This window comes from Panonychus citri, unplaced genomic scaffold, assembly GCF_014898815.1.
Source record: "Panonychus citri isolate SS breed McGregor unplaced genomic scaffold, ASM1489881v1 Contig00115, whole genome shotgun sequence".
Classification (NCBI taxonomy): domain Eukaryota; kingdom Metazoa; phylum Arthropoda; class Arachnida; order Trombidiformes; family Tetranychidae; genus Panonychus; species Panonychus citri.
The window spans coordinates 11,800-38,765 of record NW_026515520.1 but is presented as its reverse complement, the minus strand read 5'-3'; the positions used below and the strand labels follow the sequence as shown (position 1 = coordinate 38,765).

General features: G+C 30.1%; 2 protein-coding genes across 2 annotated transcripts; both read right to left on the bottom strand.

Moving 5' to 3' along the window:
* Positions 1-2,578: 2,578 nt before the first annotated feature.
* Positions 2,579-4,046, bottom strand: LOC128390084 (uncharacterized). The gene is made up of 2 exons (XM_053349750.1): positions 3,892-4,046; positions 2,579-2,903 (listed from the first exon to the last, which is right to left on the bottom strand). Exons 1-2 carry the CDS (start codon positions 3,904-3,906, stop codon positions 2,661-2,663), a joined length of 258 nt encoding a protein of 85 aa, XP_053205725.1. The 5' UTR covers positions 3,907-4,046; the 3' UTR covers positions 2,579-2,660.
* Positions 4,047-6,310: 2,264 nt separating this feature from the next.
* LOC128390116 (dopamine receptor 1-like) lies at positions 6,311-25,646 on the bottom strand. The gene is made up of 2 exons (XM_053349788.1): positions 23,621-25,646; positions 6,311-6,643 (listed from the first exon to the last, which is right to left on the bottom strand). Exon 1 carries the CDS (start codon positions 25,331-25,333, stop codon positions 23,867-23,869), a length of 1,467 nt encoding a protein of 488 aa, XP_053205763.1. The 5' UTR covers positions 25,334-25,646; the 3' UTR covers positions 6,311-6,643; positions 23,621-23,866.
* Positions 25,647-26,966: the final 1,320 nt, after the last annotated feature.

Genomic DNA, 26,966 nt, shown 5'->3' with positions numbered 1-26,966 from the left:
TGTTTAATTCTGTCAGATTACAAAGGTTTATGTAAAAAAAATCTATTCCAGGAATAGAGTTGCTGCTCAGTTTTCGAGCTGAAAGTCGATAAAGTTCTGGATAATTTTCAGAGTTTGCTTTTTCTTTTGGAGGGTAAAAAAACTTTCTCTGTCTTTTTTCTGAATAGTAAAACTAATTCACTTTAGGGCAAATAGATTTCAATACATATTAACACCTTATCCCTGATTATCATGTGTATTTATCTCTGAATAATGTTTAAATTTTGTTTACTTCAGACTCCCTGGTGTTTTCCATGTTTTCTCATTGCTGGAAAGTCAAAATGCTAAACAAAAACAACAAGAATTATTAATAGATACAAAGATAAAAGATCAATAGAAGGTGATGATTACTCTTTTCAACTTCATACTGGAATCAGATTCAATGGAAATCATTTGCTTATATTATTCATCTTATTCAGTTAAATGAAACACTCTCATATCATATGATATCATTATCGAGATAATATTTTCAACTTATGTATATACATAAATCCGTTTTCTGAGTAATATTATGATGCAAACATCTTCTTCCTACTCTTTTCATTTCCATTTCCGGCTTATCTAATGAATTGATACACTATTATGATGGAAAACCACAAAAAGGTCAAGTAAACATGAAACATGATGAAAGTCTCGATGAAATGATTTTAACGTTAATGGTGAAAATATTCAACTTCTCATGATTAAGGTTACTCTTGATCATTGGAAACAATTTGATAGTAAAAGTTTTAGATCAATGGGAAGTTTTGAAAATAATACATGAAAGTGACAAGAAAAATGTTCGTTTTTCAGAATTTCAATTATTAACAATATCATTTGTATCTAATTTTTTACACTTAACATAATTGGAAAGTTATATTTCATATATAACATTTTCCTTAGACAATATTAAAGTCTATATATATATGTTGTAATTGTGATAAATTCAGTTCCAGGAAATTAATTATTTCTTCCTTTATAAGTTACTGAGACTTTACCATAAGTTATATTTATCAAACGGTTCTATGATCTGGTAACCATGGAGATGAAAGTTACTCAGGTAAAAGATTTTCTCATCATAACCATCATTTATACATCATCAATATCTCACTCAATCTTGATTGAATTTCATGTCATAACAAATGTTAACCCATGAATTTTACATAGAAACAAATCACTTGCATTCTCAGCTCAGTTTCCTAGAGTTTCAAGTTTAATGATATTAAAAGATTAACGAAAAGTTGACTTTTCAAAATTATATTCAGTCTTCAACGAAATCCAATCAAATCTACTAAGGTCACAAGGTGAAAAGTTGTGTTATTATAACTCAGTGATTTCATGATACTGAATTTTACTTTATTAGTGGCTAACTATCATTGAGAATATCATATTCTCAGGTTTGATTCATTGAATTATATTTCTATCTTTCCAATGGATCAATTGATTTCTTGATGCTTTTCAATCATGGAAATATCCTCATTGAATTCATGAGAAATCAGAGTCAATTTTGTTTCGAGACGATATCATTATCTAGAGAGATGAATCTGAAACATTTCTGAATAAAAGTTCAAGATAATGAATATGATATAATAATAACATGGTTAACAAACATGAAATATCAAATTTTCATCGAACAAAAAAAAGAATCTTGAAAAGTCAAATTTGACAAATAATTCGCTATTCCTGGAATCATGATAACAATTCATGAGTATTCTGTAACTGATTCTCATTGAAATATTCTGAATTAACCCTCTTGATGGATCTTGAAATTAAATGAAAACTTAAAATTAATGTTTCGTCTTCTGAGTAGCACATAATTATTAAATGTTCTGAATGATTCCGAGCATGATGATCTCGAAACTTTTTTTTTCCATTTAATAATAATATTAATACTCATGAAAGTTATCATGTTATTTTTAAATCTATTATTAGATAAATCATCTCAACTTATGATGTGATTTCTTATGATATTTTATCATGAATTCTGGAGGAAAAATGATTGTTTTCTTTGGTTAACAAGGTAAACTAATATGAATTATAATTTCTTGTTCAAGAGTTTCAAGAATCACTTTGCTTTCCTCACCCTTTTGATGATAATTTGATTTAATCATGTTTACATTACTTTTCGCCTCATGATCAACGATTGTCTGTCAACATTAAACTAAATTCAGTCAACTATCAATGTAATTTAAGTTGAAAATTCAGTCCATTGGTTTTCATGGATCCATTTGGCCATTTTTTTATTGTTATTAGATTTCTGAACCATTTTTATCATCGTCTATTAAAATCCTCATGTTAATATACTTGAGGTTTAGTAGATAATAAAAGCCTCAAGGTTAACAGGGAAATTGTCACCTCAATGATATTTTAAGATACTACAAGAAAATTTTACTCCCTGAGTTATCAAGATTACCTGAACTGAATTAGATATTGAAAAGTTTTCCACCAGCAATTTGAATGATTGATGAAAATTACTCTTGGTGCTACGGAATTTGATTGTAGATGGTGATAAAAGGTCTGAAATAACAACAGAGATGAAAATTTAGACCAATGCAAACGATTTTATAACAAATTAATGAAATTTTATTACGAAAAGTAAATTGAAATTTTGTTAGTAACTTTCAAGTCGATTGTTGAAATGATTAACCAAAAAGTGGGATAACAGTAAATCCACCGACTGGACCATTAGGACCTAATCCATAGCCACCACCGTAGCCAATTCCACCTCCAAAAGAGCGGCCAAAACTAACTCCATTTCCAAGTCCACCAAGTCCACCACCAAGGCCACCGCCAAGCCCTAGACCACCAAGTCCACCTCCAAGGCCACCACCAACTCCGATGGGATTACCTGTCGACAAAGCCAAACTAATCGCTAAAACAAGAAACTTGAATAAACAAAAAACAATGAAATTAATATCTGATAAACAAAGATTAACACAATAGAGATTTAAATCAACACCGTGACCATGGGTGTAAAATTGTGCTCTGATGAACTCAGGACATGAGAGAGAGAGAGAGAGAGAGAGAGAGAGAGAGAGAGAGAGAGAGAGAGAGAGAGAGATGAGCATAAAAAATGAAATGAAACAAAAAGATTAACTGAATTGATAGAATTGACTAAATCTCAACAAGTAATCAAGATCCATTCAGTTGATAATCCCAAAAGTTTCCGGTAAACTTTTCAGGTATCACTTGACTTTATCTCTTTATCACATAAGCCAAAGTTTATCACAAATAATCAACATTCACCAGCAATCAATGTAACAGTATTATTATCATTATCCTTTCTGATACCTTGCTGATTAACAATAGATTTTGTTTTCGTCAAGATTAAGGATTATAATTGATAACTCAAAGAGGATCAATGTCATAACTGTTTTCGTTCATTGTCTACTTATCATCATGGTGTGTAAGGTAATGTTAAAAAGGCTTCGAGTTATTTTGTTTCAATCTCAGTGGTTAATTTAATTCAATGAAATCAATGTACTAATTAGTTATATCAATTAACAGTTAACTTCAGGCATAATTGTAGTTTGTTCACTAATGTTGATCAATGAATTCATAGTGAAATTAAATTATTTATACACAATTCATATTCATTAATAACCTTAATCAATGTTATTGTTTCACTTTGATAACAAAATGTTGATTATTATGTTGAACATACAAACTAAAACTTATTCACAAATTGATCAATAGCACGTAAATCCATTGATATTGAGAAGATCACAATTTAGTCAATCACTTTGAGAGGTTCAAATTTCACAATTAAACGAATCATGATAACAAACAATCAACTAATTGCTATCATTTATCGATTCATAAAGTTAGCACATAGTGTAAAGTAAACCATTTAGAATGAGAAACAAAACTTACCATGTAAAATTTCATGATGATTGTTTTGTGTGTTGATTGAATCAATTGAATGAGAGACAGAAAATTGTTGAGATACAAAATGTTAAATGATCAACGGTGTAAATATAAGTGACAATAAATTGTGATTTGTGAAACTAGTAAATCACAAATAGTGAGCTAAATGGCCTAGTGAAAGTCCTTGTTTATCGGGTTAACGAAGCAAAAATCCCGTTCAAGTGGTTAAATTGTGGCAATTAAACTGTTCACTTGTCATACCTAATCTCATGGTCAGGTAATACTGTGAACCATTTTCGCTACTATTATTTGTCAACAATCAGCAATTAGTCTAATCATTAACGATTTACGGTGAAAAGGGAAATGAAATTTTCTTTATTATTGTCAAGGTTTCATTCATTTACTAATAAACGGAAATCATCATCATTCACATGGAGAAAGATTGAGTTAGATATTAGTAGCATTAGAAACCATTAGAAAAGTCATTTTAATTGTTCAACCATCACAATTAGTTAAAGTTAATATGTTTCTATCTCTTTGATTATTATCTTTTTCTCCTTCGTTCTGGGTTAATCCACCATCATAATAATTGCTCTGATTCATGAAACTTACTCACAATCTAAATTCACCATTGATACCATTAAAATCTGAGACAATCTCTTGTCTCAGGATCCTCATTATCATCTATTTCTGTGTCATCACAATCATCACTATTAGTAAATCAAATCTTTGGATTTATCTTTCATCTTTTCGAGAAAATAATTGCCATTTCTGAGGCTGACCGAATGACCAAATGTCTCTCTCTCTCTTTCTTCACAATTGAATCACTAATGGTCAACCAAAGGTACATCTTTGCTTTGTCAACCTGAATCCATAATCTTTTACTATTATTGTGACAGTAATTATTTTCCTTGCTCTTAATCAGTAAGATAATCTATCAGCTTATTGATAATACAAAACAAATTGAATCTTTGAAAAGTTTCCCCAACTTAAATGGTTTCAAATTCAGATGACTAATCAACTCAGACAATTAACCATCATGGAAAATATCATGACAATTATGAAATTGTTATTGGAATTGATGATATAATGACAAATCAATTTGAACTTGATACAGAGATTGAAGAGGAGAAGAAGAAGAAAAAAATTGTTACTGAGATTTTTTTTTCTTCATGAGAATCAATTGTGAAGAGATTGTTGATAGAAAAGAAAAAGGTCAAAAAGAATCAATGAAGAAAAGATGAGGATAAGGATGAAGATGAAAGATGAACATCATCATGTCAACAATGGAAGATGATGATAAAAAATGACACACCTTGACTTTCATTGTCAACGGAAGTAAACAAACCAAAAAGACGACAAAAAATAGTTACCTTGTTTTTTTATGCTCTTTTTGTAGCTATTAGATGATCACCTTTAAGTACAATGATAATTAGTGATGAAATTATGTCACCATGAAAATGGAACCAGAATTTTAAAAGATTATCAAAACTGCTGATTTTGGTTTTGGTTGTTAATTGTTCAAAATGATTCACTTAATTTAGTGACATTTAACTGACCCAAAGATAATTAAATATATTGACGTTTACGTCAATCGTAATTAGAGTAATTACTATTTACTCTTACATAAAGTTTTATTTCAAATTAATTACGATTAAGTAAATAGATGAATCCATTTGACTGAACCATTTTTCAATCAACTCACTTAGAAAATCATTAATTGCAGTTTCAATAATTAATCGAATGGTGATATTTTTAATCGCCCTTATATTCAAATGTTATTATCATTATTTACTCTGTGTCAGGTTAAATTCAGTTGATTAAAACATGATAATCAAATTGAATCTGATTCTCTCATGTAATTAGTTGAATGTGTATTTATCTTTCATCTCGTTTTTCATCTTAGTTCATCTCATAGGGATTTCAATCTCAATCTTTGCTGCTCTTTTTCACCTTTTCACCAAAGTTCTCATTCCAATTCACTTTCCATGTAGATTCAGAGTCTCATCAGCTTAGTACATGTATGTAGTTTCCTTTTATTTTTCTCATGAAAATGTTTTCTCAATGATACTCACAATCAAATTGAATGTCCATTGAGTTTCTCAATTAATCACAATCAACTAGTTGAGATTATATGAGCAACATTACCTGTGACAAGTGAAACTATTTCCGTATTTTCATCAAGTCTCTCGATTTGCCACAATTAACCCTCAATGAGAATTCATTTGATAGATTAGTTTAATCAGACACTTTTCAATCTGGATCAACATGTAATCAAGATAAAGACTATTGGGCCAATAGTTGACTATTTTCATCAACTTGTCTATCTTAAAGTTTCCAAATCTTATATATAGATAACCTTTCATGAGGATATCATGATTCAATCAATGGAGATAAGTAATTAACTTGTAAATAAATGGTATTAAATATTGAAAGTTAATCTTTTTATTATTTACAATATTTGTCTTCGATATTATTTTGTACATAATTTACAGTTTGAATTGATCGCCGAGTTCAAATTAATTCGTTGGTTTCAGCGAGTCCCATGTTCCCTCCGGTTTTGATATTCTAGGAATATTATTTTCGTTATTAAGAGATGATCCATTAGCTTAATTGAATCGAATCGATATCCCGTTCGTATCTTGGATTCATATTGAGTTCGATTGATTATCGATTGGTTATCGTCTTCATCTCAAATTATTTGGAACTTTTCAAGAAACGATTATGAGATCTTATATATATTTAACATGGTAAACTTCTGGAAAGATAAGATAGAAAAAAATATATACAGAGAATAAATTAATTCAGTGAATTAATGATCAATTTAATTTCACAATTATTTGTTTATCAAAAAAAAAATAGATCGTTAATTAGATTAACTAAGAAATAGAGGAAATCTTTGTGCATAAATATTCAATTATCAGTGAAAGAATAATGAGAAACTTGAAACTCGATAAAAGTTCTAATAGAACATAACTTTTACATGATCGATAAAAGTTTCGAAAGTAAAAGTTATCATCAAGTCGATTATTCTGAAGAATCGGGAATAACTATTCAGATTGAAACGCTAATCATTAATCATGGAATATAATTTAGTAAAATATTATGTCAATGAACTTGAATTTAAAATTATCTTAAATATTCATTACTCAGACTCTCTGAGTTGTATAAACGTTTAATAGAAATCAGGGAATGGGCTGAATTTCAATATACGATTATCAGGAAATATCGAATTGAACTTGCAAAGGTATTTGGATATTATAATTATCCTGAATCGAGTTCGAAGTTCTAATGAAAAGTTTCAACTTCCTGAAAACGGAAATAATCAGAAAATTTTCGTTACTTTGTGATGATAATTAATTAACTTTAGCATTTTACTTCAATAGCTATACAATTATTCACAAAATGTTTTTCATGTAGACTCAAGTTTATTCAGAAAAGTTCACCAGGAAAAAAAGACTCTATTCAAATAAGATGTGAATGTGAAAAAGTTACTATTATGGTTGATTATTGGTAAGATAAACTAGTGATTCAACTATGGTGACATTGATACACCTCCAGGGTAATTATCGAAGGCTAAATATGAGAATGAGTTACAAAAAAAAGTGCTGAATGATATTAAATAGATAAAGGAATTGAGTGAAATTGTGATGATATTCTGTTGATATTATCCAATGATATTATCGACGATAAAGAAAAGGTAATACTCCGGAACTGAGAATAAGGAATACATTATCTAAGATAATATGATCTTTTTGTTGGCTCTACTTTTTTTTATATTATTATTGTATCGTTATTACATCAAGTGAAAGTCCAATGATTTGGAACCAGGGAAAAAGTGACAATCATGAGATGAAACAAAAGAGATGATCATGAAAAAGGCTTTTCTTTCAAATGACTGAGTAAAAAAGTAAACAAAAGATTATTGAAACTTTTTTTTTGTTTCCAAATAGAAATAAAGTGAAATACTTAAAAGAAAAATAGAGAATATAAAAAAAGGAGATGAAAAGATGATGAGTTCTGTCTTTATTTCTCATGATGAGAATGATAAAGATGAGGAGTATAAAGATGATGAGGATGACAAGGATATAAAGAAAAGAGGAATCAAGGTAATCCTCATAAGACTGCGGGTTGTTTAATCTTGAGCATCCTAAGAATGGTGGTTGACCCTTTAGGCATTTAATTCTGATGAAATTGAAATTGAAATGATAATCAGGATGAGAATGAAATCAAGGGGTTGACAAATTTAATCTTTAAACAATAACTAACTATCTCAAAGTCATGAGCAGATGAGAGATCAACTTTTTTACCTCTTTGTTCAATACTAAATTACTTAGATTCTTATATTGAAACTTATTAAGATATCAACAAAAATGTCAGATCAAAATTCTGGCTTAATTGGACAGAACTTTGAGCTTACTGAGTATTCTCAATGGGAGTTATTATTGAAAAGATACAATGATAATTTTATTGTACGAATTTTAAAAATTGAGTCTCAATATTTTAACAAAACTCCATGCAGATTCATAAACATGATATGGATGATCAAAAATGAAAATATGATTTTCTTTTGCTTATAATGTTTAGGAATGGAACTGAAATTCAAATATCATAATAAGCCAATTATATTAATACTTATGAGGATTGAACATTTTAATAGAAAAATTTTCTTATTACTAATAATAAACTCTTCATGTTAAACAGTCAATGAGTATTGGTACTTGACAGAATCTTCAGTTCATATCTCATGTTATATTCACAGTTATTATTACTTTTGTTTCACAGAATTTACCAAGATTTTTATTGGAAACCACTTGGATATCATTGATTAGAAATTGATATAGATGTTCATTGAATGAATTAACATGATAATTGACATGATTGCTATCAGAGGAATTGTTTAAAATGCTTTTATGTATATTCAGATTATATTATAACAATTGACGATTCGGATGAGAAAAATCAAATAAAGAAAATGTTAGTCGTGTAAATCAATCAATGTTTTTATCTGAATGCATTTCCAATTGTTAAAATATTATGTACATAATATGATAATGAAAAAATATTCATGATTTAATGGTTGTAAATCAGAATAATCGATTAGAATTGAATTTATATGAATTTATCTCAATTGAATCATGATCTTTTTTTATCACCAATACAATTGATTATTTGATTACTATTTGCATTATGAGCTAAACTAAAGTTTTGATTATCAGGTAATCATATTAAACAGTTGAAAGGGTTATCCTGTAAGTGTGAAAAAAGTATTGTGAAATTTTTTCCAATGGATTCTTAAAGTTTCCTATCTCAACTCAGTGAAAAAAGATTTCCGTTTTCATGACAAAGTTGAAACCTATCATCGTCTAATACCTTGATTCAGTTTCAATTCAAAGGTAAACCAATTTTAACTATTATTGATTCTTGACAAATTTTGATTTGATTTTGATTCAGTTGAATGGATAAAAATACCTGGATATTGATAAATCACTTTTTAACCCTCATGATATTTCAAGATTTACGACGATGAACGTGACTCGAAATTGTTGATTCGTTGGTTAATTTTTGGCTGTTAAATAAACTAAATTATCTTGGAGATTTAATTGAATTGCAATGAATTGACGAAACAAGCAATCGTCTGGTAACTAATTAAAGCTCAACTATTAATATCGGTTCAATGATTGATCACAATTTTATGGGAAAAATAAATACATGGTAACAATTTATTGTTACATTGATGCAATTATTTTTATCATGAATCTCATCAGCTATTCAAGAATCAGTGAACAAAGAAAATAACTTTCATGTACGACAAAAACAGTTACAATACCAATTCATGAATTCAGTTGAACACAATCCTGGTTAAACTCTAGTAAATTGAGTGATATTGGAATTATTAATATCAGTTCAGAGTTATCATGATAATCCATGATGCTATTATCTATTCCTTAAGATAGCATATTTCAACAATTTCAACATTATATTAATAATAATGACATAAATTTACATATTATACAGACTTTATAAGACAGAAGTTATAGATCTGTGAGGATTTTTTCTTTGAAGCTATCTCAGTACATGTATATCGACATGACTGTAATTGTTATGACATTTTTGTTTGACAAACTGACCATAATACCAAGTTTACTCAGTTTCAGGTGAATCAAGTTCTTTTGTTGACATGAATAAATGTCATCATTATTTTTAAATTCATTTTATTATTGTAACAATATTTGAAAGAGCTCAGAAAAATATGAACTTTTTATAAGATTTATGACAATCCATCACTTAACCGTTTTGATAGTTTTTTATATAATGAGAAAGTTACGGGATGGGGAGTAACTAGGACTTTTATCAGTCAAAAAATCTCTATAAAAACCGTTGGCTTTCATTTTATTTCAATTGTTGATTGCGACTCGATGGCACGTCAAAGATAAAATCGGGCTGGGATCGACTGATGGGTCTTCGAGTTCAATACGGTGATAGATTGTCAGTTAGATCAACACAATTGAGCTTTGACTTATTATCATTATTATTAATTTTATTATCTGTTCCCTTGTTGTTCTTCTTCTGCCTTTCATTTGAGTCAATTTTGAAGCTTTATGCACAAAACTATGACAAACGTTACAATTCTCTTTTTTTGATTTCACCAACTTAATTACAATCAAAATTAAATCAACTAATTGTGTCGATCAATTGATCAGCTGAAACTTGATAAATGATTGATTTAAAATAAACTCTGAAAATAAAGAGTAAAATCAAGTTAAACATTACATCATCAACTGGATTGATTTATTAACAAAGAGATAGGGTTAAATAGTAAGAAAGCCGTTTAAAATGAAAAGGTAAAAATTATTATTGTAACTGGATAAGGATCATCATCTGCTGGTGCTTCATCAGATTCATCATCTGGCTCAACTAATAACTCTGGTTCATCATCCATCTTATTGGTCAATTTGAAGTGACCGTTTGGTTGAGTTTGTCTGGGCTTCATTAACAAATAAAAGTGACAAGCATTAAAGTGCAAAAAGTAATGATTAGAGCTTAAGAGCATATCAAGGACCAACAAGGGAAAAGGTAAGTTTAGAGTTTGAAGCGCCAATCCACCATCTATAGCGCCAGTCTAATGGATCAAAGATTTAAGGGTAAGTGGTAAACTTAATTTATTGTCTTCTTGATGACCTTTAATCAATTATTATTTTCTATTATACAATTTTTAGCGGGATCATGAAAAGAGAAAAATTAGTTAGAAGAGAAAGAGAAATCTTATCCTTTGGTTTCTCTTTCTAAAAGTTGACTTTACATTATACTGTGAGGGTAAAATTTTGGCCTCCAAGAACAAGATGGGTTGGAGGTGGCAGATGATGAGAGAAGAGGAGGAAAAGGATTAAGTTCCCATTAACCCCAAACTTTGCTTAATCCTTTCCTTCCTCCTCTTCCCAACTTAGGAAAAGAAACCCGAAACCTTTTTCTCTTCATTTTCTTTTCTATTCTTTTTCTTTTCATTTTTGTTCGGAAACAAATTAATTGTGGTTGATTGGGTTTGTTGAAAAAGGCTCTACCAAGGCTAAGGGTAAAAGGTGAACCCTTTCCTTGGGTAGAGCAGGAAAAACTTAAACGAAAATAAAATTAACAAAGGGTTGAAAGAGAGAGACTCTTTCTTTCTCTCTCTCTCTCTTGACCCATCAAGCTCTTTCTTTTTCTTTTTCTTTTCTCTTTCGACATAACCCGAGAAGGGGTATATAAGGAAGAGAGAAAGGGACAAGGGAGAGAGTCCACAGTTTTGAATTGACCTCCGTCATCTCAACATCATCGTCATCATATATTTTGTTTTCCTCTCTCTCTCTCATCGACCAAATCATCAAGCTAACCTAAGTGTGTTTGTTTGTTTGTTTGATATTTCATCATCATCATCAGCACCATACAATCTAGTTTAGATTGTTTCGTCTCCATCTTTGTGTTTCCGTTTTTCCTCATCACCTTTTCCTTTACCTTATCTCCATCCTCGTGTTTACCTTCATCACCTTCTCCTTTACCTTATCTCCATCCTCGTGTTTACCTTTGTCTCCATCCTTGTGTTTCCTTTACCTCTTCATCTCCTTTACCTTATCTTCATCCTTGTGATTTCTTTCATCTCCATCCTCGTCTATCTCCATCCTTTATCTTCATCACTACCATCGGCTGCTCAAAGTATTGACCTCCTCCCAGTCAGCATCAATTTGTCTCGAGGGTAAGTTTTAGGTACATGTACCGATCTCGTTTGTTTTTCCCTTCCATCTCACTTTCCATGTACCAAACGTTTATCTTTATGAAGCTTTCCTTTTATTCACAAATATACTTAACCATTAAACATAATCTCACGTATTCATAATTATAACATTTAGCGTAAGACTAAATCACCATAGGGTTTAACTCGATTCAGTCCAAACTCGACTCGTATACTTAAGTTCATATCTCGTTGGTAACTCAGGTCACAAGGGGATGTAGGTAATTGTATGACTATAAATCAACAATTGGAAAGCTTAGAGTTGGTCTTAAATCAGATAGAAGAACTTATTAAAGAACTCATAGAAATATTAATCATACATCATCTTTCTATAACTGGTCCAGAGGATTGGTTCCTCGAACTTTTATTATCAGAAGAGATACCACCTTTAGAAATAAATGATGAGATTTAGCAATGAACAAATAGAGCTGATGAAGAACCTTTTAGCTACCAATATCTCATTTAACAATCTTATCACCTTGTACATCACAACTTCTGAACGATTGGAAAACGCGGAGGATCAACTTGTTCATATCGATACTCCTTCTACAAGTCGAGATATTCTATTGGATTTCTTTACACGACAAGAAGACTCGGAATAATCTAAGACTAAATTCAATACCTCACAATACATTGTAAGATGCAAAAAGAGTAAAAGAGAGATGAGGTTGTTTACTTTTTTGAGCACTTTTATTCATAAAAATAAAAAAAATGTCGGAGAGAAACTAATAAGGTCTGTCATGCCTTCACAATCTTATCTCTATTCATACTAAAGAGTATTGGTGATGTCCTAAGTGTCTCCCTCTAGTTTGAATGTTAAATGATATGCAGTGTGGATGAAATTTTTGAAAAGGGATCGAGAGTTATTTTTAAAAACACATGCCATCGTTTTATAGAAATATAAGTGATTAATTGTTAATTCTACAGGGCGTAACAACCAAATATCCCTACTTTTAACTCCTTCTTACTTGTAGGCCATTTTTCGGGTTCGATTTTTTCTTTACGGCTCTACAGACAAAATGTGAAAGTTTAGCTACGTTTTTGCTCGAAACTTTTTTGTGGAGCCATTGATGAGCAGTGGCCTCCAAAAGTCTGAAAAGAGGTACATTTCGATAGGAAATTTTTTTCGGTTATTAAAAAGTGCACTTTTAGTAAACAAACTGAGCTAATTAGCTTTTGACTTTTCGTTCAGACGTAATCTAATGTGGGTGCGAATTCCGATGCCTTTCATGGGAAATTTGGACTTTTTGATTGTCTTGAAATTAAGGCCTACTAAATATCTGATGTCAAAAATGGAATTGGAGATTTTGATAAAAATTAATACAAAAGGAAAGTCGGCTGTCCACTGTAACAACCAATATAATAAACAAACAAGTAAAGCAGAATCGTCTTAAAAGGCCTTTCAGTATATTGTTAAAGTTAAGGCCCGTATTCACCAACCGTATTAAATTTGAGTCTAGGTTTAAATCAGCTGATCATAGCTTTTGTGTTTAACCAACTATGATAAAGTCTTGACCTCGAATCAGATTTAAGTTTAGGTCAATTTAATTAGAGGATTAAAAAATCTTGTTTCACCAAAATCATCTTCAATTGATATCGGAAGTCTTGATCAAAATTACATCTTGATAAGGATCACGATTAACTTTTGATTATGATTTTTTCTCATTTTTCCATTTGTACTTATTTATTCATTTTTTAATTTTTTTTACATAAATTGATTAATATCGTTATGTCCAATCATTTTTTATAATTTTCGCTAGCGTAAAAAAAAATTTTTTTTCTTAAAAAAATATTAAACAAAGATACTAAGAAAACTTGATCAGTGTAATCATATAACTTGTTAATTGTTTGGGAATCAATCTTAATTTCAAATCTCTCCATAAATAATTTATTAATTTACCTTTTTCAAATTTACCGCATTTGTCTTAAGAAAAATATGTTTTCATTGTTTTGACCGTTGTTATAATTGATGATGGGCAGGTTAAAAAAATTAATTAAAAATTAGGTGTAAAAATGAAAAAATAGGGCAAAAAGACAAAACACGCCTATTTAGGGACAATTTCCTAATAAAATTAATATTTAATTGATTTGAATCAGAAAATCAAAAGATCGGGCATCAACTAATCGAGCTTGGTGGAACGAATTTTTAGTCTAAACTCGGAATCGGTCTGATCTCAGGATTAGTTGATCACTGCTTTTAATTACGGTTAATGAATATGTACCTAAATGATTCATTATTATCCTGACTTCGATTCTACGACCCCAGTTTAAGCTAGATTAGTTAATTTTGACTAAGATAGGTATTCACCAACCGAGATCAAATCTAGATCTCGGATCAAAGTTAAACTCGGATCAATTTGATTCTAGAATTAAAAAACATGTTTCACTGATCAATTGATCTCAGCTTAAATTGCTGTTTCACCAACCGAGATTAAACTTAATTGATTTTAGAATCAAAAGAAAGTCAAAATCAACCTGCAAACTAGAATTTTCATCAATTCTTATGTAGCCATAGCATTTATTTCCAATGGCCAAAGAGAGAAGTGTTACCGATGGATCATTAGGGATCTCTACGATTGTAGTGAAATGAAACTTGATCTGCTCGGATCCTGTATGGTTTCTGTTGAACGAGCAGAGAGATTGGTCAAGTTATAATATTAATATATTATATCTTTCGTTAGCGAATATCCTTACTAAAGTTTTAATGACATGTTGAGCAAGAAGAGGAAAGAGTGTGCGCAAGTGCCAGAAAATATCCGAATACCAATGCGTGTTGTTTCTCCATACACATTCCCAATGTAATCCTGAAGATAAAACAAAAACACAAACATTGCTTACAATATCACAAAACTTAACAAAAAAGCTTAAATACGCTAGCAAAATGCTTACAAGCATTTTTGGGCTTGTTCTGTATGTGAACGCGACCACATTTCCAGCATCATTATCATTTCTGAAATTATAATGGGTTCCAGATTTACAATGCACGCGACAACATTTCGATTGATTTTGATCTTGGCAAATATTTTTTTTAGGTGAATAAAAACTCTTTATTTATCAATTTGTGTTGTCTATCCAATTAATAGGACCGACGCTGGTTACATTGTTGACGCTGACGTCAGGCAACTGACGTTGACACTGACACCAGCGTCCTTGGCAAATATTGGGATCCCTTTGACTCAGTTTTTTTGAAAGCTCAAACCCAAAATGGCAAAAGTAAAATGAATTAGTAAATATTAACATTGGGCTAGCGAATAAAACTTACTTTTGCCATTGATTTCCCAAATCGATATCCAATAATCCGGTTCGTTTATGCTAAGCTTCATTTCATCTAGTCACATCTAGGAATTTGCAACCTATACCATAGCAAAATCTATTGTTGATGAAATTTATGCAGAAAATTACGGTAGCAAAATAAAAAAAAATGAAAAAAAGGTTAAAATGGTGAAAAAGGACAAAAAAGATTAATCTTACTCTTTTATATATTTCTGAGTAGCCATATTGACACAAACAGATCATATATGGTTGATGCTTACAGAGAGAGAAAGAGAAAAACAAAAAAAACGCTAAAAACTAAAAAACACCCGATTTTCAATGAAATTGTTAATATTAACAACAATAATAAACGGTAAAGTAAAAATGTAAACAAACACCAACCGAGGACAATGTCGCAATTTACGAGAGCGAATTGCCCCTAATTTGAGTTAAACTTTAAAAAAATTAAAGTCGGGCCCAGTGATTCCGGAATCAACTAATCAGGCTTGGTGAAACAACACGATGAACTAAATGCTTCAAACTCGGAATCAGCTTGATGTCAGGATCAATTGCTCTTAGCTTTTAATCTCGATTCAATACGAGCCTAACCAATCAAATTGTTATTACAGTGATTTCAGTTTGACAAGACCGGTCGAAGACAATAAGAAGACGGTCAACCAAAATGATAAGAGTAAGCCGATGTGAGAATATGTTAATTTTTATTGTTTACACAATGAGGAGACAATTCAACAAAATAGGTAAACTACTACATCATCATAGATGCATATTGTGAAAATGATGGCTTACCAAATTCATCAACAGTGAAACATGTTCAACTAATTCTTCGACCGATGTCTTCAGTCTCTGAACTGTGTCAAAAATTCTGAAGAAAATTCAAATTTAAAGAAAAAATTATTGATGAAAATCAATATACTAAATCTTTGTCCACCGCTCATCATGTGTATTGTCTCCTCGGTCTATTTTACATACTAATTTACTTATTCACAAATTCCAACCACAGAAGTCTTCATTGAACAATTACAATACCAGATTGACCCGAAGAAATGTTGCGATAACAGACGAAACAACTTCACAATACTTCTACATGAGAGATAGCAAATCATGCATCGCTTCATTTTAAAAAACAACAAAAAAATCTTCAGCGCTGGTTCAGCTACCGCCCTTTCGAGAAACACATTCAGCCTACTCCTTAAAACTTACGCAGCTGTACGCTGGTTAAAATTCGAAACGACTATCCATAAACAAATATTTTCGCACGAGTTTGTGTTTCGTGCATTTTTGTCCTGAATCCCTTTACTTCCACGCCTTGGAATTTAAATATCAACAAAAATGGATTTACATTGTTTAGACCATACTAAAAACCATGCTCTATCAATGGATATGAAGTTTTTTGCCTACCATTCTTTTGTTTATTTTTGTTTATTTTATATTTAATCAAAAATGGTTCGAATAATGATTACGATGTGGAGATTGGTTTGAGCTCTACGAATTATACGATAAAATTCAAAAGGAATAAGAATTAGGTAACTCTTGTTTACTTATATCTTATATAGTGATAAAGATGATTAAGACATTGATAATTATGTTCGTCATTGACCAAATTAACAAATTAATTAAGAAATTGTCAGAAAATGGACAAAATGATCAATGATCAATCGAGAATTGGTCAGCTGTCAATCAATTATCATTAATTAAAGTTTAAAAAGTTTTAATCATCTTCAAAAAGTTTCACTATGCCTAAGTGATTAAACGATCGGGTAAAAAACAACGGTTATTGAAAAAATCTTATGATATAACAAAAAAGAGAAACAGAACTTTTCGAAAAATTTAAGTGTAAAGAACCAAGTCTTGTGTTAACTCCTCTGGAATATGTTCCATCAGCAAAACGAATTAATGTGACCGAAGGATATATTAAAAATCCATTTTTCATCGATGAACAATCATCAAAGGAAATTCAACAAATCATTGAGGAATTAAATGTACTCCAATCTGAAGAAATTCGTGAATACAATGATAATTTTGTTCGATTACTTGATGAATGTTCGGTTTCCATTGATGAAATTTTTCCAATTGATGAATTCGTCGATTTTGTTTTAAAAATGATGTGAAACCAGTTCATGATTTCGATGAAATCATGACTGATGATTTAATCAAATTTTAATTAAATTATATTGAATTTAATCATTTAAATATATGTATTTTTATTTTCGGTCCTTGGTGAGAGAGAAAGAGAAAAAGAAAGAGTAAATTGGTGTGCCAGAGGGGGCATATTATTACTACTCAATCGTTATTGGCCATCACACTTAACCAATTATCACATGTTCACCTTCAACCTCAGTCAAAACATAGATGTCATCTTGATTATCTCTATAATATTATATTATCTCTATTATTGGAATAAGAATTAGGTAAATCTTGTTTACTGTTCGACGGATGAAAATGAAAAAAACCAAACCAACATCAAGAGCGTGTTGGTGATTCAAAACAAGAATTGAATGAACACTACCTCGTGTCTGTCTACCAATCTATTTGCCATTTCTTTCGAAAAGAAAATTGAACGCAAAAAAAGAGTAACCCAAAAGTTACCATTAGAAAAAGAAAGAGCCAAACAGGATGATAAATTCTCTTTCTTTTCCTCATCTCTTTCTAATTCTCTTTCTTTTCATCATCTTCTTTTTCCTCTCTTAGGTTATGCTGTTTGTTATTTGTTATTCTCTGTGTTGAAATTTTGTTCACTTTTTGCAAGCAAGTTCAACGTTCATCCATTTACCTTTAATCTTCTTCTTCTTCTTTCTAATTATCTGATTTACTTTACAATTAATTCAATTGTTATTGACCATCACACTTAACCAATCATCACCTGTTCACTTTCAACCTCAATCAGAACTTAGATGTCATCTTGATTATCTCCTTTTGCCGGTCATCATCACTTACATCAGAAGCACTTTGTCCATCTTGATCGGCAATTTGTTTTGTTTTTTCCTAATTCTGTTGATAGACTTTTACAATCACAATGCCAGTTAATTTCGATAAATATCAACGAGATCTCGTTTCATCATGGAAGGAGGTTGTCAATGAAAAAAGTGATACTAGTTAGTAAGTGATTAGTAAGAGCTAATTTACAACTTCAAAACTACAGGCTTTTTTCAGTCGATTGGCTTTTCAAGCTATTAGGTAAACAACTAAGTAATGGCCAAAATTTTTTCGACCTTACATTTGGCTTGATTGTTAGAAAACTTTAGATTTTTGGTTAATAAATTTAAATAAAATTTGAACTTGATCGTTTTAATTGTTCGAAAAACGAAAAAGGAAAAACAAAAATTCTATCACTTTAGATATAATTTAATTGTAATTAAACTAATCATCATAAAATGATCATTTATGTATCATGTTAAAGCTTATTATCTAACCTCTCTAATTATACTAAATTTATTAATCAAAAATCTAAAGTTTTCTAACAATCAAGCCACATGTAAGCTCGAAAAAATTTTGGCCATTACTTAGTTGTTTACCTAATAACATCTTGTAAGATTTACAACATAGTAAGTAACTTAACAGTTCTTTCAAATTTCATGACTTAACTGGATATTGTTCATTATCATGAAATCGTTTTTATGTAAACTTCAAGTCATGAAGCTCGAATTTATTAATTATAATTCAGATAAAGAGCTCTTTATCTAAATTAATTCAATTTTCACTGTTAACTTTGATTAGATTACCTCTTTATGCGAAATTGATATAATTTTGGTTCTCGTCTCATTTTTCGTGGCTGTATATCTTTTTCTACTCTAATCAAATGTCTTTAACAATAAACATGTATTAATAAGTAAGGAGACATTGAAATTCGGTTGGTTAAGTTGATGATTTGCTAATAAAAATAATTAATGATCTTATCAATTTTGTCCTTTCATTTTCATTTATAATCTTTAGCACAAATCATTAGTGATCATAAGTTCAAACTAAATGAAAATCAGATATATTGATTGATTGATCAAAATGAATGTTATACCTGATAATTTATCATTCATGTAATAATAAATATCATGTTGTAATAATTCAGCTAAATAATAAATGATTAATTGACAATGAAATTTTATTAATTAAAAATTATCATTGAAATGTAATCAAGTGATGATGCTTCTATTTGATTGAGTTTAGTTCAAATGCCTATTTTATGTTAGTATAGTCTCACTCAAATCGCTAATCTATTCGAACGAAATTGACTTGGCCTAGTTGAAGGTTATCATATCATTTCCAATAACTGAGGAAAAATAAAATATCATTATTCATTCAAATTGATGTTATGTTCACCATGAATCATTGACTTTTCCCCCTGACTCTCACATGGAATATATCTTAATTCATTCTGACATAAAGTGAGCAGCAAAGTAACAACTTATACATGTATTATGATGATAAAAGACAGAGAAACTTGAAGCAATTGACCTTAGTTGTTTTCAGTTTCATGGTGGAAAATATAATGTGAATAAACTCACTGAATATAAGTGATAAGGATCATGATAACTTAAAGTTTTCAACGGCAACCAGATGATTTAGTTGTTGAAACAATAATGTTTAAATTTCATCTTCCAATTGAAATAATCAATCAAAATCGATGCTCATGGTGTTTAGGTGAATAGCAAATTTGTTAATGAAAGTAGAGAGAGAGTATGGTAAAAGTTCAGATATATTGAATATTATCTTCAGAACTGTCTTAAGCCTACAACTTGATAGCAATAAATAAGTTCATGAGATTGAGATTGAGATGCTGATTGAGAATGAGAAGTTAACAGTTGATTGCAATTGACAAATTGATGGACTATCCCAATGTCAATCTGGACAACGAAAAAAACTCCCATGTATAAAGTTACCGAGTAAAAGTTACGATGATCATTAAATTCAGTATTCCATGCTAAAAATGAAAGTTGAATCGATCATATATCATGATGGTAATTGATTTAATTTCATTGGTAGACTCAGAGTTGGGTTAACAACTGAGAATCGAAATGAATTTCTGAAGGAATGAAATGAACAAGTAACTTTGTTACCTTATCAATGCGTCTCAGGTAATTGAAAGATAATTTATTTTCTTGATTTAACATTGATCTTTTAACCGATAAAAACATTGTCCTGTTTATCATGATTAACCATCGTTAATTGAAATGAACTAGATGATAGTTGATTAAATAGATTGGATGGAAATGAAAGTTAATCGATTTTGTAGATTAGCTTAAGGCTTAAATGGAAGCAAAGAAAAACAATTTTCATCTTTTTTCCTTAATCATCATGTTGATTGTTTCTCTGTCCAGTTAATACCTTTTACCATGCTAAAACTCACTTTGACCAAAATAAACTTATTAATTGTCAATGATGAAGCAAAATGGACATTAAATCCTTTCCATTTGGGTCAATTTATGTCAATATGGGGAAAAAGAAGGTAATTATTATTTAATCTATTAGTTTAATCTGTTGTTGTTGTGGTAACTCAATTTACCTTAAATTGCAATCAAATGTTTGATTGTATTTACAGAAAACCACGTTAATCAATATTGATCATGATGTTTATTGAAATTTTCAATCAACAATATTAATCATTTACAGAATGATGATGTAAACAAGGTTGTCAATATGCTAATAATAAATTAATTAATTGTTGTATTCAATTATTAATTGTCATGCTTGTTAATCAGCTAATTTTCAATGAAAATTTATCATATTCACCTTCGATTGTTGCTAATCTATTAATACTTTCCTTATACAGTCCTCGGCAAAAGTTTAAGGACAATCAATTGATTATAATGTATATTTAGTATATGTTATTAACATCGTCACTGTTTTGACCTCAAAATCTATCAAAAGAATCACAGAATTTTTAAGTCATTGAACTCACCTCTCTCATTTATTGGTAATAAATTTCTTGAGTCTAGACCGCATATTATTATCAATTGAGGCCAATTTTCGAATTTTGCAACTATCGAAACTCATCATGAACTTCAAATAACTTGAGAAAATAAATTTACTAGGTGTTTCTAAAGGTCAAAAATGATAAATTATCACTTAATTAGCTTTTCCTAATAATTTTACTATTTTACTTTGAGGTCATTTCGTAAAATACGAACTTAGGTTCGATTTATCATTTATTTCGTTTTTGGCCTTAAAATGTCTCAAGAGGAAAAATCAACAAAAACTAATGCATAATCTTGAACAATTATGAATATCCAAAAATAAAATTGACCCTTTCACCAAAAAGACCCAAAAGCCGTTTGTCCTTAAACTTTGACGAGTTTATCGCTATGCAATGTTAATAATTAATTAAATAATTAATTAATAGAAATTATATAAAAAATTTCATTTTCAAAACTACTACCAATGACTATTATATTTGTGAAAAATTTATAAATTTATCATAACCAGAACTCGAGTTATAATCAATTGATTGTTGTCCTTAAACTTTTGCCGAGGACTGTATTATAAATCAATATGAGAACAAGATATCAAGTTGAAAGTTTCCATCTCAAATTTTGTAATATCAATTAGATGAATGATTAATTGAAAATCTAATTAATTGCTGCTAATCTGTGAATTGATTAGAAACTAATTTGCTTTTAGAAATTTTCTCTTCTTCTTATTACCACAAACTAAACTTGTCAACTGATCTTTGAATATCATTCGTTAACCTTGATTGGAATACAATCAATTTCTATTATTAAACTAAATCACTATGAGACAAACTATCAATTTACATGTTTACGATTAGATTAATATAATTATCGTCGTTCATTGAGTTTATTGTAATCAAAATTTCACTTTGTTTATTCATATTCTTTAATTTGATTAGCCAAGTACTTTGGCAAATTGGTTATTTATTAAGAGATGAGGATTAAGCTTATGGGTTAAATGTTAGGTAATCATTGTATGGGATTAATTTTATATCTGATTATCACTGATAAGAGTTAATTTAGTTTGTGAATATCTTGATTAATTTGATTTCTCTGCTTTAGTTTTAGTTGATTTTCATGATGTGTGATATCATTAAAAATGGATAAAAAAATCTTTGATATTGATTGAATATTTCATGTAGTTGATTAATGATTCAATCTAATTGTTACATCTTAATATATAACTGTTATAACCTTGAATGTCAATTCGATTATAATTTTATTAAACTTGATCAATAGTGATAAATATTATGTTTGTTTGATTCAATTTGATTATTGAGCAACATTGATTATGATATTTAAGCCAATCAATCAATCAGTGAATTTGATGATTAACTAAATAATAATTAATCAACTTTCGGTTTTCAGTATGACGGGGAAAAAATATCAACTGCCCAATAGTGAGAGAAAGTGATTCTAATGATCTTGATATAAGAAATTGATTATCTTATTAATGATGGAAAACTTTTAATATAATAATAAACATGACAATTGAGACGGTTGATAAAATCGCAAGTTATGAATACGATCAACTTGTTTGATGAAAAAAGTATTCAAATGAAATAAAACTGATCCAAGTTCACATTTAATTCACTTATTACGATCAAAGTAACGATATATTGATTGAATAAAACGATTCCAAGTGCTAGCGATTGAAAACTTAAACTCGATAAAAAAAATAAATCGATAATCGTTTTAATCATTTGACAAGATTATCCATTTTCTTTTTACTTAAATAACAATTTAAAGCTTTAATGCTTTTGCCATTTGAAAAGTTGCTCTTGTTGGGATATTTATCATCAATATCGACTGATGATCAGCAACAGAAAACTTAACAAACTTTTAAAAGAAAAAGTTTCAACCTTGAATTGGCTGTAAATGAAAAGATTGTGATAAAATCTGATGAAATTTTTAATTTCATGAATGATTTGATTTGTTTTTTGTTTCTGTCGATTCATCATCATTGTAATATGTGCATCACCCTGATAAGTTTCAGGTTTCTTGTTGTTATTTTCATGATACTAATAAACATGATAACATTAGTCTTTCTCTTTCAATATCTTTCGCCACTTATTATTTTTTGCTCACCTAACCCTGGATCAGATTCATGGACGATGAGTAACAGTAGAAACAATAACAACACTTATCGTAAACAATGAATTGCTGATTGAACCATGTCAACGATACTAATCAACATGAAGAGAGCAAGAGAGAGAGAGAGAGAGGAAATAAATTAACTAGATGAGTATTAACTTACCAATGGTTTTCATGATTTGTAGACACACAACATGATAACATGAACGTGATTCTGATGGTCAATAATATTATCGAGTGTTGGTCAATTAACTGATGAGTGATCATGTTTTTGGCACAGTTTGTTTGCTTGTAACCATTAAGATTAGTGGTCATTTCTGTTGACTATGGTTTACCGTTACATTTTGTATTAAGTAGTCGTTGATTGTTAAGTAATTTTGGACTCAATTTTTCACTTTACGGACTTTTGTTAAATTGCACTGATTTTGCCTGTTGATGTATCACAGATAATTTCAATATTATCTTTTATCGGTATTATGTCCATGTAACCCTTTACCCCTGATGTGACCTCTACCGGTTTACATGTGAGCAATGCTGCACATTTAGATGAACTTTGTAGACCAGCGGACATCATTTTAACACCATAAGCACCAGTCACAGGTAAATCAGGTGAATCCATCCTATGGTGATTCGTTGAAAGGTATCGTCCAGTTGAATGGCCATTTGATGGTCTTTTAGACCAAGAATCTGTTTTCTCACCAAATGAACGACACCAATCATTATCACGAACTGATAGTAAAATTTTCCTAAATGCTTCTCGAAATTCAGTGTTAAATATACTATAAATTACTGGATTAAGAGCTGAATTAAGCCAACCCAGCCAAGTTGAGGTTTTGAAAATTAACTCAGGTATACATGTTTTACAAAAGGCGGCGATTATGTTAATACAAAAAAATGGAACCCAACAGATTAGAAACACTCCCATGATAACACCGAGAGTTATTGCTGCCTTGTGATCCATAACTGAATGATGAGAATGATGAGATGATGATCGTGCTGATGATGAACCTGAACAACCATCATCAGGATCAAAGTGAAGAGGTTTGGCCATTGAGCGAATGTGTTGAACATGTTTACGAGCGTAAAGATACAATCGAGTGTACAAGGCGATCATGATTAGGCAAGGAAGATAAAAACTAATCGTTGAGCTGACCAGAGCGTAGAGAGGTGTAAGGTCAAGAGCACATTGATATTCATCTGGTACCAATGGTTGGGACAGATTAATTGTTAATGGTGTTGTTGTTATAACTAAAGATGATGACGATGGTGGGGTAGTTAAGGTTAGTATTTGGTCAGTGCTAAGGTCATCAATAATGTTGGACGGTTTATGCCAGCCCAAACTTACAGGTACAAATGAAATCAATCCCGATAAAAGCCAAATCAATGCTACCGAAGCGAGGACAACCCTTTTGGTCATCCATTGATTATATCGAAGTGGATCTTTAATGTGAAGAAATCGATCCAATGAAATTGCACAAAGATTTAAAATTGATGAAGTGCAACACATTATATCAAATGATATCCAAGCTTCACAAGCTCTTTGACCAAATACCCAATATCCCATTAGATTTGCGGTCAACTCAAGGGTCATCACAAGTGATCCAACGAAAAGATCGGCTAACGCAAGAGAGACAAGAAATAGATTTGATAACTTACGAAGTCGCCGATCAGTATAAATCGCAATGCAAACCAAAAGATTTCCCAAAATTGAAGCTAAAATGATCACAACTAAAGCTGAATTAACGGCGTATCTTGTTAACATCGTTGTAACTCCATTAGTTGTACAAAACTGACCAAGAGAGTTATCATCATTAAAGGTCAATCTTTCATTGTTATCGGGATCATTCAAAGTACAATTGATGAAACTTTTATTCATAACTTGATAATAAATATAAATAATTGATGATTGACAAAAATCACATGTACAATTCAGTTGAAATCAAAGTGAATCTATTTCGTGAAGTTAACATTTTTACACCAATCGAATCACAATCACATTATGCTAACGAAAATCAGAATTAATTACCAACCGTTTGAGAAAGATTAATATAATTAAATGAGAATAATCAAAAAGATGAACAATATAAAGCGAATGGAATCATTTTGAAATGTTCTTTGAAACTTGTTACCACTAATAACTTGACAGTTCGTGGAGCAGATGAACAGTCGAATTACATTTTTGTAAACTGTTGCTCTCTCAGTTTCTCTCTCAGTCTCTCTCTCTCTCTCTCTCTCTCTCTCTCTCTCTCTCTCTCTTACTCATCTTCTTTACTCTTCCATTGATTTTTTTTCTTCTCATTTCGATTCAATCATCACTTTGGACAAAAAGTTTTCGAGAGTAGTAACGCCATCTAATGAGAGCGAATTTCTTTAGTTAGACTAACAATTTAAAGCTCAATCATCGCTAATTGTAGGATCTCAATGATAAGAATGAATTTGCAATTAGATGAATTCGGTAATTGGAAAAATCGTAACATTTTAATTTCAGAAAACGAAAAAAGTTCGCAACACTTGAAGATCATTTTACCGTTAGCGTTTTTACCGATCATTTTTTTTAATAAATCTAATAGAATGGGAAGAGAATTCAATAGGTACCAATTGTGTTCGATATTCCTACATCATGAAATTATCTTTAGTTCATAACGAATAAATGACTGTAGTTTTATCCAAAAGATGGAGCCTAATTCTTTGTGAAACTTTAGACAAATGAGAAAAATTCTGAATCTCAATAAGCTGCTGATCATTAATTCAAATCACAAATTCACCAAATGTTGACCAACTAATTCGTCAATTAGAAAAGTTTGAATTCTGTGGATCATTTTCTCCAATATGTAACCATGATTGGGAAAGAAATCAATCAGTGAATCAGGAATTCCAATAAAAAATAAGAGAGAAAAAAAATCAAACAAAAAGCAACAGAACAATTTGACAACTTGTGAGAATAGAATCGATAATAAATTGTGTAACATCTTATTGTCTTTTCGATTACTGATAATGATGATGAAGAAAAAAAAAGAGAAGAAATAAAAAAGATAAAATTCGATATAATTCTGTTTAGATGATAAGAGAAGAAGAGAGAAAAAAAGAGAAAATATAATCCATCCCAGGTCAGCATTACTCTCATTCCTGTTCCTTTTCCCTTTTCCTCCATGACTTTTGATAGGAATTCAAAACGTCTCCTGAGAATGAAGAAAAGCAAAGCAAGCGAAAACAAACAAATAGCATTGGAATGATGAGGATGCTTGAGATGAAAAAGGAAGATGATATAAAAAAAGAAGATAAGGAAGACGAGAATTAGGTAAAGATGATAACGAGTCGCACGCCCAGTGAATTGAGTAAAATATATTATCTCAAAGGAATCTTGGAATTGTTGTTCAATCCATAATAATATCGATAATCGAACAGAATCTTCTGGATCAGTTCAAATGAATAGAAGAAGTAAAATAAAAATCGTATTTGCAATTTTCGGCAAATGCTTTTATCTCATTTCTCAAGATGATATGATTATT

Excerpts from the sequence above, each read along its gene's own strand:
- LOC128390116 (XM_053349788.1), bottom strand. The coding sequence starts at position 25,333 with ATGAATAAAAGTTTCATCAATTGTACTTTGAATGATCCCGATAACAAT.